The sequence below is a fragment of the Desmodus rotundus genome, chromosome 11 (genome assembly GCF_022682495.2).
Source record: "Desmodus rotundus isolate HL8 chromosome 11, HLdesRot8A.1, whole genome shotgun sequence".
In the NCBI taxonomy this organism is placed as follows: Eukaryota; Metazoa; Chordata; class Mammalia; order Chiroptera; family Phyllostomidae; genus Desmodus; species Desmodus rotundus.
The window spans coordinates 7,078,150-7,092,136 of NC_071397.1; the positions used below are offsets into that span (position 1 = coordinate 7,078,150).

The 13,987-nt window shown below is 40.1% G+C and overlaps 1 protein-coding gene across 5 annotated transcripts in view; it reads right to left on the reverse strand.

The window, feature by feature from the left end:
- KIF6 (kinesin family member 6) overlaps positions 1-13,987 on the reverse strand; it is a 369,273-nt gene that overhangs the window by 282,981 nt on the left and 72,305 nt on the right. For all 5 annotated transcript variants that reach the window (XM_053914011.1, XM_053914012.1, XM_053914009.1 and 2 more), the window contains one exon: positions 13,419-13,528. In XM_053914011.1, coding sequence (XP_053769986.1) covers positions 13,419-13,528 — 110 coding nt within the window. The remainder of the gene's footprint in view (positions 1-13,418; positions 13,529-13,987) is intronic.

A 13,987-nucleotide genomic window follows, 5' to 3' on the forward strand; every position in this document is an offset into this window, starting at 1 on the left:
AGAAATCTTCCTAAACCCACAGTTTCTGGGGCCTAAAGGCGCAGAGGGTGAGTAATATTGGAAGGAAGACGAAAGGTTTGAAAGCAGTCATGAGACAGCACACCGGAAGTGCGAAGAGAGTTCTTTTTCAACTTGAAGACAAACAGCATTTCCCAACTCTGAGGCAAAGCCCCCTCTGATACATGTGGGAAACCAGGACAGATACAATGCTATCCTGTGCAAGTTGAGAAAGGGGAGAGGTAGGTAGCAGGAAGCGATTCAAGGGGAGGATGCTCACACTCATTGGGCTCATGCCAGACACCTGCAAGTGTCTCATTTAATCCAGGTGTTCTCACCTTGGCTACACAGAGGAACAGCCTGAGGAACTTAAATGAAACAAGACACACTGGCACCAGGTCCCATCCTAAGAGATTCTCTTTCAATTGGCCTGAGGTGTGGAATGGGCATCAGAGTTTGTGAAAAGCTCCAGGTGATCCGCATGTGCCGCCAAGGTTGCGAGCCACCGGCTTCATCTGTCATAACTCCTCAAGGTACACTCATGGGGAGGAGGTTTCTGGTTTCTTCATCTGTACTTCCTACCCAGCTCCACCTCATGCCCTGAGGGTAAAGTTACTTATCTTCTGGGTTGTGGATGAAGTCGATGAGGTGTGGCTCTTGAGCCACATCTACCAGGCAAGGCCGCATCTTAATTGCCTGTCCTTCATGGGAGGTTCCTTTCCTACCTCCCTGGTCATGCAGCCGATGGACCAACCTAGCCACCCATTAACCACAACAATGACTAAAGGCCAGCTGGGGATTATGGGTCTTCCTACGCTGCCATGTGGTTTATATCATTGCCGAGTCAGTCTAAGTGAGAGTAAGGACACATCATAGGTGTATCTCTCACCATTATTTCACTGAAATAAAAAACACAGAAAACGAGCAGCTATGGAATTTTAAGAGTGTTCACTTATTAGACAACCTAAATGGATTTAGGACTGTATTTATATAGAATAATTAGGAGCATAAGGTAGAAAGCACTTGTGAAATGTCATCAGTGGCATTTGGCTAGGCTGCTTTTCTCTTCTAAATCATTCAGTCTTTGATCTCCAGCGTGGCTAATTCAGAACTATTATACTTCTACATTCACTTCAAGGTGCTTGTCCAGCTTTGTCACTGTGATCACAATAAATATGCATGTGTCCTCAGTTATCTGTCGTAACATATCACTACGCACTTCTCTGACTCTTCTGATATTATTTTTCTCTCGCTGTTTTCTGGTTTCTTGACCATGGAGGTTTTGAAAGTACATATAAAGGCAGGTTGGTGTCCAGATTAATTTAGCTTCTTCCATGGCCACCTCCCTCCTTAGGGCTCATCTCTGGGCACACTATAAAAGGCTCCACTTCTGGCATCCATATGGATTCTCCTGCAGCACAGATTTCTCCCTCTAGTCCGGATCTCCCTTGCCGGCTCTTCTTGGATTCTTTCCTGATTTCTGCCCAATCCCTTGGGCACGAGGCTTTGGACTTTCCCTTATTGCCCTGCCTGCCCTCATTGACAAATCCCTTTTCAACTAAGCCTTGCAGCCAGTGAGTCAGCCCCACCCACTCTGGTGCCTTCGCTCAGAAAAGCCCAGCCCAGAGTCCTGTCCTGGGGACTGCCTCTTGCCTAGGTGGGCCAATCTGGGAGTGAGAATGTTTTAAACTGCTGCTGGTGGAATGCTTCTTCAAAGTTGGGGGAAATAAGAACAATTAGCAAAAGTTTCTCCTTGAGTTGCTTCTGTTCCCCACCCTTTTTTCCCCTCTCTCTCTCTCACAAATCGATAGCTATTTCCTGAGTCCTTAGTTGCCACTTGATTCGGACTATAATTTTCATGGGCTTGAAAGAGGGCTTTATTAGACTTTCTTAAATAAACATCCTAATTCCAAGATGGAAACCCCCAAACTATTTATTTGATTTTTTTTGAAAGCTCCCGTGAATCATTTTTCCTACAGAATGTTTCTAAAATGTTTAGATTTCAAGCAAAAGGCACTGATAGCCTTAACTTGGACATCTGAGTGGAAAAGTTCTGCTAAGTATACTCGGTCTGCTTAATGATGGGGAAGAAGCAAGCTTTGTGTTTTCTCTGTAAACACAGAATCTTTTCCATTTAGCTAAGTATTTGGAATTTGCAGGCTCTTTCTAACGGACTGGAAGACATATAAAAAGCAATTGCCAAGCTCTTATTCTCAATAATGGAAGCCCTCCCCACCCCACGCTCCACCTCCACAACACTCCAGCACCACCAATTTGCTGAACAGGAATGTTCCAGGAGTTACTGCAATGAATCTGCTTTCTCATTTCCATGTTATAGACAAATGTTGCCATGGTGATTTCCGTTTTTTTTTCCTCTTGCAAATGCCCCATGTGATTATGCAGGCAATGGACTGCGCACAGTGGTACCCTGTCCAAGGGGCTGCCATTAACATGAGTTTGTATATTTATCATGACAAATGTCTGTCAGAGTAAATCAGCATATTACAACAGTTTTCCAACAAATGGCAGGGGCGCCTTTTAGTAATTCCCATGAAGCTGCCGTACAGACTGGACGTGGCCTGTGCAGGTGCCCGGACTTGGAGGGAGAGCAACAGCAGGGAGGCCCCCTGAAAATGTGAGGGGAGCCACCAGGCTCCTCTAAGTAACTAGATTTGTTTCACGTGTTGTAAACATGGTTTCGCCATTTCTATTTCAGTAAAGAGAATATTCTCTAGTTCAGTGGTTTTCAACCTCCTTGTATGTTCTAGCCCAACATACATTCTCAGAAGTTCTTGATAGTGAAGATTTGGGGAAAAGAGATGTACATTTTTGGGAGAAATACGTAAGGGCAGCCTCCTTCCTGCATTTAAACAACTTCAAAAGCAGATTTTCTTTATATTGACTTTAAAAATCTAAAAGATTTCCTCTGTTATAAAAGACAAAGAGCTGAATCATATCACTTGAGAAAGTTTTATGAACCTACAATACATTTTTGCAATGGTCTTAACCTAGACAGAACAAGCTAACAGTAATGAATATTTTTGCTATGTAACCACTATTGAAGTATTTTGAAAACTCTTTCTAGTAACTTGAAATCATATTTTTTCTTTATAATTTTATCTAACATTGTATCTTTTTATGGATAATGAAGAATATAATCACTCATGACATTTTAGAAATTAAGTTATTTAATTTAACCTACTAAAAACACCAGGTTCTCCAGCAAATATTCAAGGAAAAAATATACTAATTCTCTACAATCTCTTTTAGAAGATAGAAGCAAAAGTAACACTTTCTAACCCATTCTATTCTATAAGGCTAGCATTATCCTAATACTAAAATAGACAAAGAGAACCATTTCTCATGAACATAGATGCAAAAATCCTTAACAAAATATTAGCAAATCCAATCCAATAATACATAAACAGAATTATACACCATGACCAAGTGGAATTTATTCCAGATATACAAAGCTAGTTTAATATTCAAAACTCAGTTATATAATCAATCATATCAAGATACTAAGAAAGAAAAATTACATGGCCATATCAATTAATGTAGAATACTCATTTGACAAAATCTGATGCCCATTTATGAAAAAAACTTTCAGTGAACTAGGAATAGAGAGGAACATTCTCAACTTGATAAAGATTACTATAAGGACCTACAGCTAACATCACACCAAACTGTGAGGCACTCAAAACATTCCCACTAAAATCAGATATAAGGCTGGGATGTCCTCTCTCACCACTGCTTTTCAAGTGAGAGGTTTTATTGTTGTAATAATGCAAAAAAAGGAAATAAAAGGTATACGAATTGGAAAGGAAGAAATAAAACTGTCTTTGTTAACAGATGACATAATCATTTATAAAGAAAATCCAAAAGAAATTTTTTTTAAAAAAAGCTCCTGAACTAGTACGTGATTAGGGCAGCATTATGGAATACAGTGTTAAAACACAAAAGACAATTGTTCTCCTATATACTAGCAGTGACCAGGTGGCAACAGGAATTAAAAAACAAAATACCACTTACATAAGCACTCAACAAAATGAAATAACTAGGTATAAATCTAACAAAATAAGCACAAGATCTGTCTAGAGAGGACACAGCAAAAAGCCAGCCCTCTGCAAGGTCGGCAAGGGGCTGTCTGCAAGAGCCAAGTCTGCCCGCAGAGCAGCCTCAGTGTGGGGCTCCCAGTCTCCAGAACTGTGAAACATAAGTGTCTGTTGTTTGCCCACCCAGTCTACGGCATGTTGTTACGGTAGCCAAGCGAACCTCCTACCTAAGACATTTCTGATTTTGAGAAAGATTTCTTTTAATTGTCCATTCAGAGAAGGGAATCCCAGCCTTGTTAATTATTCTAGTGGGACAGGTCTGGGGGAGAACTGTACTGCTTTCAGGCTGAAGGTACTATATTCCCTCTGCCATGGTCATGGGCAACATTCCATTTTTCTAGGAATAAGTCTCTGGCCAATCCGTGATGGACATAGTATGTGACTTACCATCACTCGTCACCAGCCACTTGTTCAGAAAACCCTGCACCCCGGCTTCTGAAGAGGTGGCATCTTAGGTATGTTAGTACCTTACTCAGTTGAAGAAAAGACTGGAGTAGGTTTTAACTTTGAGATCTATAGGCCCAGAGATCTCTTCAAATGCTCAGTGGGGCCAGAAAAATAACACAAATTTAAAGTGTAATGCAATAGGTAGGAATAAGAACTGAAGGATGCGTCCTTCATCTAAATTTTAGATTCTAAAGGTACTAACTTCAAAAATTTTTATCAGTAAATGTCTAGGCCAAAAAAGAAGGTTTAGGGCTGATGCAAGAAGGGTCCAGAGCATAAGTGGAGAGGTGGGCTTGCAGGGGTGTACACCCCGCAGCCCGCGGGCTGCACGCAGCCCGGGATGGCTATGAATGCGGCCCCACACAAAATAGTAAATTTACTTACAGCATGAGATATTTTTGTTTTCGTTTGTGTTTGTGTATTTAACGTGTGACCCAAGACAACTCTTCTTTCACCAGTGTGACCAAGAGAGGCCAAAAGGTTGGACATCCCTGTTCCTGAGACAAGAGGAAAGCAGATGAGTGGGAATAGGATGTGAGGCGGAAGGTGAAGGAATTCATGTTCCACGGTTTCCACATTCTCTCTGAGCTAAGGATACAATTGGTTTCAAAGAACATTAGGGCAGATGATACTAGACTAAAGAGTCAGACGTTTGATATAGTTATTGTGAGGAACGGAGAAAAGGGATTGGACACGTGAAGGCCTTGCTTAGCAGGCTACAGTCCCAGCTGACCATGGAGACCATAATAGGGTAGAGTTTTCCTCCCGCTGTCTCTGAACTCCCAGGTTGAAATTAGTGTCCCCCCTTATTCTGCCTTTAGGGGATCCAGAGCATCTTACTGCTTATTGGGTAAGATTGAAAAGATCAGTTTATGAGTCTGTTCTACTAGGCTAGAGCCCTGTGAGGGCAGGGGGCTCTCAGAGCCTTGCAGAGTGGCTGACACGCAACGGAGAGCTGAGACGGACGCACAGCTTTGGCTCGTCCGAGAGGCTCCAGAGGACTGAAGAAGCCCAGAAAACAGCGGTCTGCTCAGGGCTCAAATGGATGCCAGGACCCACCACGGACCTTTCTGGCAAGAGCACCGCCATCCGCAGCTCTGACGTTTGATGGACTGAGGTTGATAACCTGGTCTGTATTTTGGCAGACGTGGATTCCTGGGGAAATACCACACAATCAAGGAGGACCGTATTTTGGTCATGCATAAAACATGGATTATGATACTCACTTCCTTAAGTGAGGTGATGTACGTAAGGTCCCTAGCAAAAAGACTAGCATAGGATAGGTGCCCGTCTCCCTCTTTGAGAGATTGTCCTGGTATCTTCCAAAAGAACTTTCCCTGAGTGGATGAGGGAAGGGATTAAGGCAAACCACCAGTGATAGATCACTTGGGAACCTTATTCAAACATATTTCATATTTGAATTTTCTGAAAGCGAAGGCCAGGAATCTACATTTTAACAACCATTCCAGGAGATTCTTACACAGAGTTAAATTTCAATTAACTGGATTATTAATTTTGCCCCTCCTTTTTGCTCCCTCCCTCCCACTGCCACTTAAATGACCCTGCCAACTTCCCACAAGGCTCTGGGGTCTCTCTGACCCCCATTTACTCCAGTCCCACACACCACTGACTGATTTTTATTCCTAAAAGCAGTTCCAATTATGCTATGCCCTTGAATAAGAATCTCCAAGGTCTACACCTAGACTGTCAAAACCTTGCATTCATCTTTCCAGTCTCACTGTTCTCACCTACTCCCTTCCAATCGAACAAAGACTATGTTGGTAAACTCAGTGCCTAGCACCGTGTGCGGGGCAGATGTGGGGTCTCAATAAAGGTTTGTTGAGTAAATGAACGGTGCCACATGACCACACTAAAACCGCGAGGGCAAAGGCTGTGCATTAATTTTTTGGTAACTCCTGCAGCACTTCTGCAGCGTTTTATATAGATTAGGTATTAGAACTGTAGGGAATTAAATTTAAAATCTGTCAACATGTTTTCCTTTGATGACAGATTATTTAAAAAACCCAAAACAGCCAAGATTTCAATACTAGATACTGAAGTTTACTGACTTTTTTAAAACAATAATAACCATGACCAACTTTGGAAACTTAAATGGAATATGTGTCCCCATTTAGGAATACTAAAATTAAACCAAAGTAACTATTTTGCCTACAGTTGAGACCAGCAGTTACACTGTTTTACTTCATGAGGCATACTTAGATTCTAACTACGTTCTTTTTATAGCATCTGATGTAAAGAGCTTTCAAAAACAGAAGTACTATTTTCACGTAAATTACTAAACACAGAATAGACTTAGTACAAATAAGTGTGTGTGTACATATATGTCTCTATACAAATATATTGCCAGTTACTTGTAACTAAACTGTTTACTTTGTGATAATTGTACATTCGTGTGCAGCTGTAAGATCTAAAATGTAGAGAGGTCCCATGTACCCCAGTTTCTGTCAATGGTAACTGCTTGTAACACTATATTAAAAATTCACACCCAGGACCATGGCATTGACACAATCCACTGATTTACTAAGATGTTTCAGTTTTGCTTGTACTTGTGTGTGTGTGTGTCCATGTTTCTCTCACAGTTTTGTGTATCCGCAGCCACAGTCCAGATACACAACAGTCCATCACCACAAGAATCCCTCATGGGCCGGTAGAGTCATTCCCACACCCCTCCCTAATTTTTTCAGCCACTAACCCTTTGTCTATTTCTATAATTTTTCCTTTTAGAAATACTACGTAAATAATATTTCACTCAGCATAATTCCCTGCACATTCATCCAAGTTGTTAAATGCATCGATAATTTATTCCTTTGTTGTTGGTGTTCTGTTAAGCAAGGGTTCATAGGTTACATTAAGGTTCCCTCTTTGCATTATAAATTCTCACAGATGCAGAGTATGGATTGGTGGTTGCCAGAGGTGGGGTGAGAGGAATGGGCTTGTAATACTGGTCTGGTGGTGATGAACTCCTTTAGCTTTTTCTTGTCTGGAAAGTTCTTTACTTCTCCTTCAATTTCAAATGATAGCCTTGCTGGGTAAACTAGTCTCGGGTGTAGGTCCTTGCTTTTCTTTCTTTTCCTCCAGGTTCTTTAATTTTTTATTGCATTTTTTCTATTACCATTTAGTGCCCTTATACCCCCTCCCCTCACAATCACCACACTGCTGTCTGTGTCCCTGAGCCCTTTTCCCTTTTTGCTCTCTCCCTCCATTCTCTAACCTCCCCCACCCTTAGCAGTCACCCTGCGCTCCATCTATGAGTCTGTCTCTGTTTTGCTTGTTAGCTCAGTGTGTTCATTCGGTTCCACATCTGAGTGAGATCATCGGTATTTTTATTTCTCTGACTGGCTTATTGCACTTAGCACAATGTTCTCCAGGTCCATCCATACTGTCCCAAAGGGTAAAATTTTCTTCTTTTTTGCAGCTGAGTAGTATCCCATTGTGTAAATGTACCATAGCTTTTTTTAATCCACTCATCTACTCATGGGCACTTGGGCTGCTTCCCTGTCTTGGCAATTGTAAATAATGCTGCAATGAACAGAGGGGTGCTTATGTTCTTTTAAATTAGTGTTTTGGGTTCCTTCAGATATATTCCTGGAAGTGGGATCACTGAGTCAAAAGGCAGATCCATTTTTAATTTTTGAGGTATCTCCATACTGCTTTCCACAGTGGCTGCACCCGTCTGCGTTCCCCCCAAAAGGGCATCCTCATCAGCACTTGTTGATTGTTGATTTATTGATGATAGGCACAGTGACAGGTGTGAGATTATATCTCATTGTGGTTACAATTTGCATTTCTCTGATGATTAGTGACATTGAGCATCTTTTCATGTCTAGTGGCCATCTTTATGTCCTCTTTGGAGAAGTGTCTATTCAGGTTCTTTGCCCATTTTTTAATTGGGTTGCTTGGAGTTTTTTTGGTATTGAGTTTTGTAAGTTCTTTATAAATTTTGGATATTAACCCCTTATCAGATGTATTGGTGAATATAGTCTCCCGTTCTTTGGGTTGTCTTTTCATTTTGTTGATGCTTTTCTTTGCTGTGCAAAACCTTTTAACTTTTATGTAGTGTATTTTGTTTATTTTTTCTTTTGTTTCCCTTGCCAGGGGAGATATTTATGATAAAATATTGCTGTAATCAATGTCTCAGATTTTGCTGCTTATGTTTTCTAATACAATTTTTATGGTTTCAGGTCTAACATTTAAGTCTTTGATCCATTTTGAATTTATTCTTATGTGTGGTATAAGAAGGTGGTCTAGTTTCCTTTTCCTGCACATAATTGTATAATTTTCCCAGCATCGTTTATTCAATAAACTATCTTTTGCCCATTATATATGCTTGCTTCCCTATCAAATATTAATTGACTATGAAGGTGTAGGTTTCTTTCTGGGTTCTCTATTCTGTTCCATTGATCTATGTGTCTGTTTTTATGCCAGTACTATGCTGTTTTGATTACTATGGCCCTATAGTATAGTTTGATATTAGGTAGTATGATTCTTCCAACTTTGTTCTTCTTTCTCGGGATTGCTGTTGCTATGCAGGGCCTTTTGTGGTCCCATATAAATTTTTGAAATGTTTGTTCTAGTTTTGTGAAATACGTCATTGGAATCTTGATAGGAATTGCATTGAATCTATAGATTGCTTTGAGTGGTATGGAGGTTTTAATGATGTTAATCCTTCCTGTCCATGAACACGGTATATGCTTCCACTTATTTGTATCTCTCCAGTTTCTTTCTTCAGTGTCTTATAATTTTCTGAGTACAGGTCTTTTACATGCTTCATTAGGCTAATTCCTAGGTATTTTATTCTTTCTGAAGCAATTGTGAATAGGACTGTTTTCTTAATTTTCCTTTCCATAGGTTCATTATTGGCATATAAAATGCAACTGATGTTTGGATATTAATTTTGTACCCTGCTACTTTGTTGAATTCATTGGACAGTTCTAGTAGTTTGTTGGTGGAATCCTTGGGGTTCTCTATGTAGAGTATCATACCATCTGCAAAAAAAAGGCAGTCTTACTACTTCCTTTTCAATTTGGATGCTTTTTATTTCTTCTTGCCTGATTGCTGGGGCTAGGACTTCCCGTACTGTGTTAGAAAGAGAGGTGAAAGCAGACATCCCTGTATTGTTCCTGATCTTAAAGGAATGCTTGCAGTATGTGCCTGTTGAGTATGAGGCTGGCAATGGGTTTGTCATATGTGGCATTTATTATGTTTAGGTATGTTCCCTCTAGTCCCACTTTGCTGGGAGTTTTTATCGTAAATGGGTGCTGGATTTTATATAATGTGTTTTCTGCATCTGTTGATAGGTCATGTGGTTTTTACCCTTCATTGCGTTTGTGTGGTGAACCACATTTACTGATTTGTGAACACTGCATTCCTGGAAACAACTTTACTTGACCTATCTCTAAAAATCAAGAAAAATCTCAAATAAACAGTATAACTTTACACGTAAAGGAACTTGAAAATTTACAACAACAACAAAAAGCCCAAAGTGAGTAGAAGGGAAGAAATAATACAGATCAGAGCAGAAATAAACAAAATGAAGTCTAAAAAACAATACAAAAGATCAATGAATCCAAGAACTGGTTAACAAACCTTTAAGCAGACTCATCAAGAAAAAGAGAGGACCTAAATAAATAAAATCAGAAAAAATGAAAGAGGAGAAATAACAACGAACACCACAGAAATACAAAGGAGTGTAAGAAAATGTTATGAACAATTACATACCAACAAACTGGACAACCTGGATGAAATACATAAATTCCTAGAAACGTACAATCTTTCAAAACTAAATCAGGAAGTATCAGAGAATCCAAATAGACAGATTACACCTAGTGAAATTGAAGCAGTAATCAACCACCCCTCGCCCCCACCACCACCAAACAAAAGCCCTGGACTGGATGGCTTCAGAGGTAAATTTTACCAAACATTCTGGGAAGAAATAACACCTCTCCTTCTCAAAGCATTCCAAAAAATTCAAAAGGAGGGAAGGCTCCCAAGCTCATTTTTTATGAGGCCAGCATTATCCTAATTCCAAAACCAGATAAAGACCCTACAAGAAAATTATAGGTCAATATCTCTGATAAACATAGATGCTAAAATCCTCAACAAAATATTACCATACCAAATACAGCAATGCATCAAAAAGTTCCTTGTATTTTTTCACTTTGGATATTTCATGCCAATGCCTTCTGGGCTGAAACATTTCTGTTGAGAAACCAGCTTTGTCTTATGGGAGCTCCCTTATAGGTAACTAACCTTCTCTTGAGGATTTTATATTCTCTCTTTGTCTTTAACCTTGGCATTTTAATTATGATGTGTGTTTTTTCTACACCAGGTTAGGGAAGTTTTTGGTCATTATTTCTTCAAATAGGTTGTCATTCCCTTGCTCTCACTCTTCTCCTTCTGGCATGCCTATGATGTGGATGCTGTTATCATTCACATTGTCCCCAAAGTCCCTTAAACTATTACCATTTTTTAAAATTCTTTTTTCTTTTTGATGCTCTAATTGGATGCTTTTTGCTACCTTGTCTTTAAAATTGCTGACTGAATCCTCTGCTTCATCTAACTACTGTTTGTCCCTTCCAGTGTATTCTTCATTCCAGATACTGCATTTTCATTTCTGACTGGTCCTTTCTCTATGTCATTTTTAATGCTGTTGAGCATCCTTTTAACCATTATTTTGAACTCTGTATCTGATAAATTGCTTGCCCCACTTCATTTAATTCTTTTTCTGGAGAGTTCTTCTGTTCTTTCACTAGGGACCTGTTCCTTTGCCTCCCCATTTTAGCTGCCTCTTTGTTTGTTTCTATGTATTAGATAGACCTGCTATGGTTTCCAGTCTTTGTGGGGTGGCCTTAGTAGTGGATGCCCTATGAGGTTCAGTGGTGCGGTCTCCTTAATCATCTGAGCTGGGTGCTCAAGGAATGTCCTTTGTGTGGGTTATGTGCGCCCTCCTGCTGTAATTGGGTCTTGATTGCTATTGGCCCACTCATGCGTGGGATCAACTCTCAGACTGGCTGATTGTGAGGCTCAACGTTGACCATGGTGTGCAAGCTGCTATGCAGGTGTTGATCACCTGAAGAGTCCACTTCAGCAGGGTTTGGTGCCTGCTGAAACCTCCCTTTGGAAATGCTGCTTGTGAAGCTCATTGGATCCTGCTCTGCTGTTATCTGAAGCTGGCCACTGAGAGTGTTGGCTCTGGGCCTCTTGGGTGGGACTCTGGTGCAGTGCAATGTCAGACGCTGCCTGTGACTGGCCCTGGGAAACCTGTTTGGAAGTTCCAGTGATCTACAGTTTGTGGCTTCCTCTGCTGGGTCTGGGTGTGTGCAGGAACAACCAAGCTGTGCACTAAGGCTGGCTTTTACTGGGCCCAAGGGAGGGTTAGCTAAAGTCTCAAAGCTCCCAGAGATCCACCTTCCCCTGCAGGTTTTCTGTCAGGCTTATTCAGTGTGTGAAACCACTCCTTCTGGTCTCAACTATAATTAACAAACACTGGAACACAGAATTTTTTTGTAATGTAGTGTGGGGTTTGGTTTTTTTTTTTTGTAACGATTGAAAAGGTTTACCTTTTTGTAAACATAATTCTCCAGTTTCTTTAAGGCCAATTTCTCCCATACAGTAAGTAATTTTTCCTTTCTCTTAATTATTATACAAGTTATTTGAGTACCAACAATCATCTTCTTTTTAAACTTTCTCCAATGAATACTGTAACCATAAAAGAGATGACATGTAAAAACATTCAATCAGCCCTGACTGGTGTGGCTTACTTGGTTGGATGTCATTCTGCAAAGTGAATCATTGCCAGTTCGATTCCTGGTCAGGGCACATGCTTAAGTTGTATGTTTGGTCCCTGGTGGGGTGTGTACCAGAGGCAACTGATTGATACGATGTTTCTCACTCGCCTCGATGTTTTTCTCCCTCTCCTTCTCCCTTTCTTCCTCTCTCTCTCAATAAATAAATAAATAAATTTACTTTAAAATTTCAATTAACATTAATAGAAGAATACATATAAAGCTGGTATAAAGAGTATAACTTATTTTCTTTATTATTTCTTCTTATTTTCTTTACAGATGAAACAACTGGTTGTTGATGTTTTTGGTAGAGGATTAATATATATTTTCATTGTTTTTAGAATGTTTAATAAGAAGAATATTCAAATGTGTTTCCACGGTTCTGGTGTCTTCTGATACAGGAAAATGTCTGGACAAAGTATGGGTATGTGCATTGTTACCATTAACATCCGTCTAATTTCGGCAGATAGTCAAATAAGCCGTGAGTGACGTTATACAAATGTTGGCAGGGTGACTTACTCCATTATTAGATAAGCTCTGAAGACTCTATTTATAGTTCGGTCTTGAAACAATCAGTGTCAATTGTGACCAAATGACTGTCACCGTTAATCCTAACAATAGCAGAGAAGGATTTGGGGAAAACTTAAAGTTTTATTGTCTCTCTTTCAGATTCTCTTATTGCTGCTGCTTGAACCCTGATTTGAGTAGCTTCCTCGGAGAAAGGCCACAATTGGAGGAGTAAAGCGGTTTCGTGCAGCCAGAGTAAAGTAGCGCTGTCCGTCCCATCGGTCCTCCCTGCGCCCACACTCCGAGGACAGGCACTGCTCTGTCCTGAACCAACTCCAAAGGAGATTTCCCCAAGAACTGAGTTTTAAGCAATTTTAGTTCCTATCACTAGTGAGAAAGTATCCATTATATTACAAAATGATTCTGCTACCCAGCATTTGTTAATTACAACGGAGACTAGAAACATGCGGAGTTTCAGAGAAAACAACTGAAGGAAACATCTGAAAGTGATCGCCCCCCCAACCCCCGCCTTTGTTCTGCTACTCACGGCAAGTCTTCCAAACTGGAGGCTTCGTGTCTGGGATCCAACAGATCATAACCACACTCATTGTAGATTTCCAAATAAGAAATGTGCGTTGTATATATCTTGCTGCTGTCCTGGTTTGGAAAAGGGAGAGACATTATTTAATGGCTATAAATAATGACTCAGCTCAGAGGAAGATGAACACATTCATCATTTTAGTTTCCTCGGTTTCTCTCTTTTCCTCTCTCACTTTGTATGGCTTACATTTTTGGCTTGTGATACTTTCAAGTTGCCAGCTATGATATGCCCCACACTTGTCTTTCCTTCCTTCCTTCCTCCTTCTTTCTTTCTTAATGGCCAATGTCCATGATTATGAGCAACTTCAGTCTGTTACTTTGTACTGGTTCCACATTATATGTAAAAAGTCAAAATATACTTACAATGAGCTGACTTGGTTGCAAAACTGAATAACACCATTTTTTTTTTACTTCCCAGACCAAAAAAATAGTTTACTAAGACAAAATAAACTTACATTCTGTGAATAATCTATTCATAAAAGAACAAAGAATTGTTTCTTTGGTTTAAAATTTTCA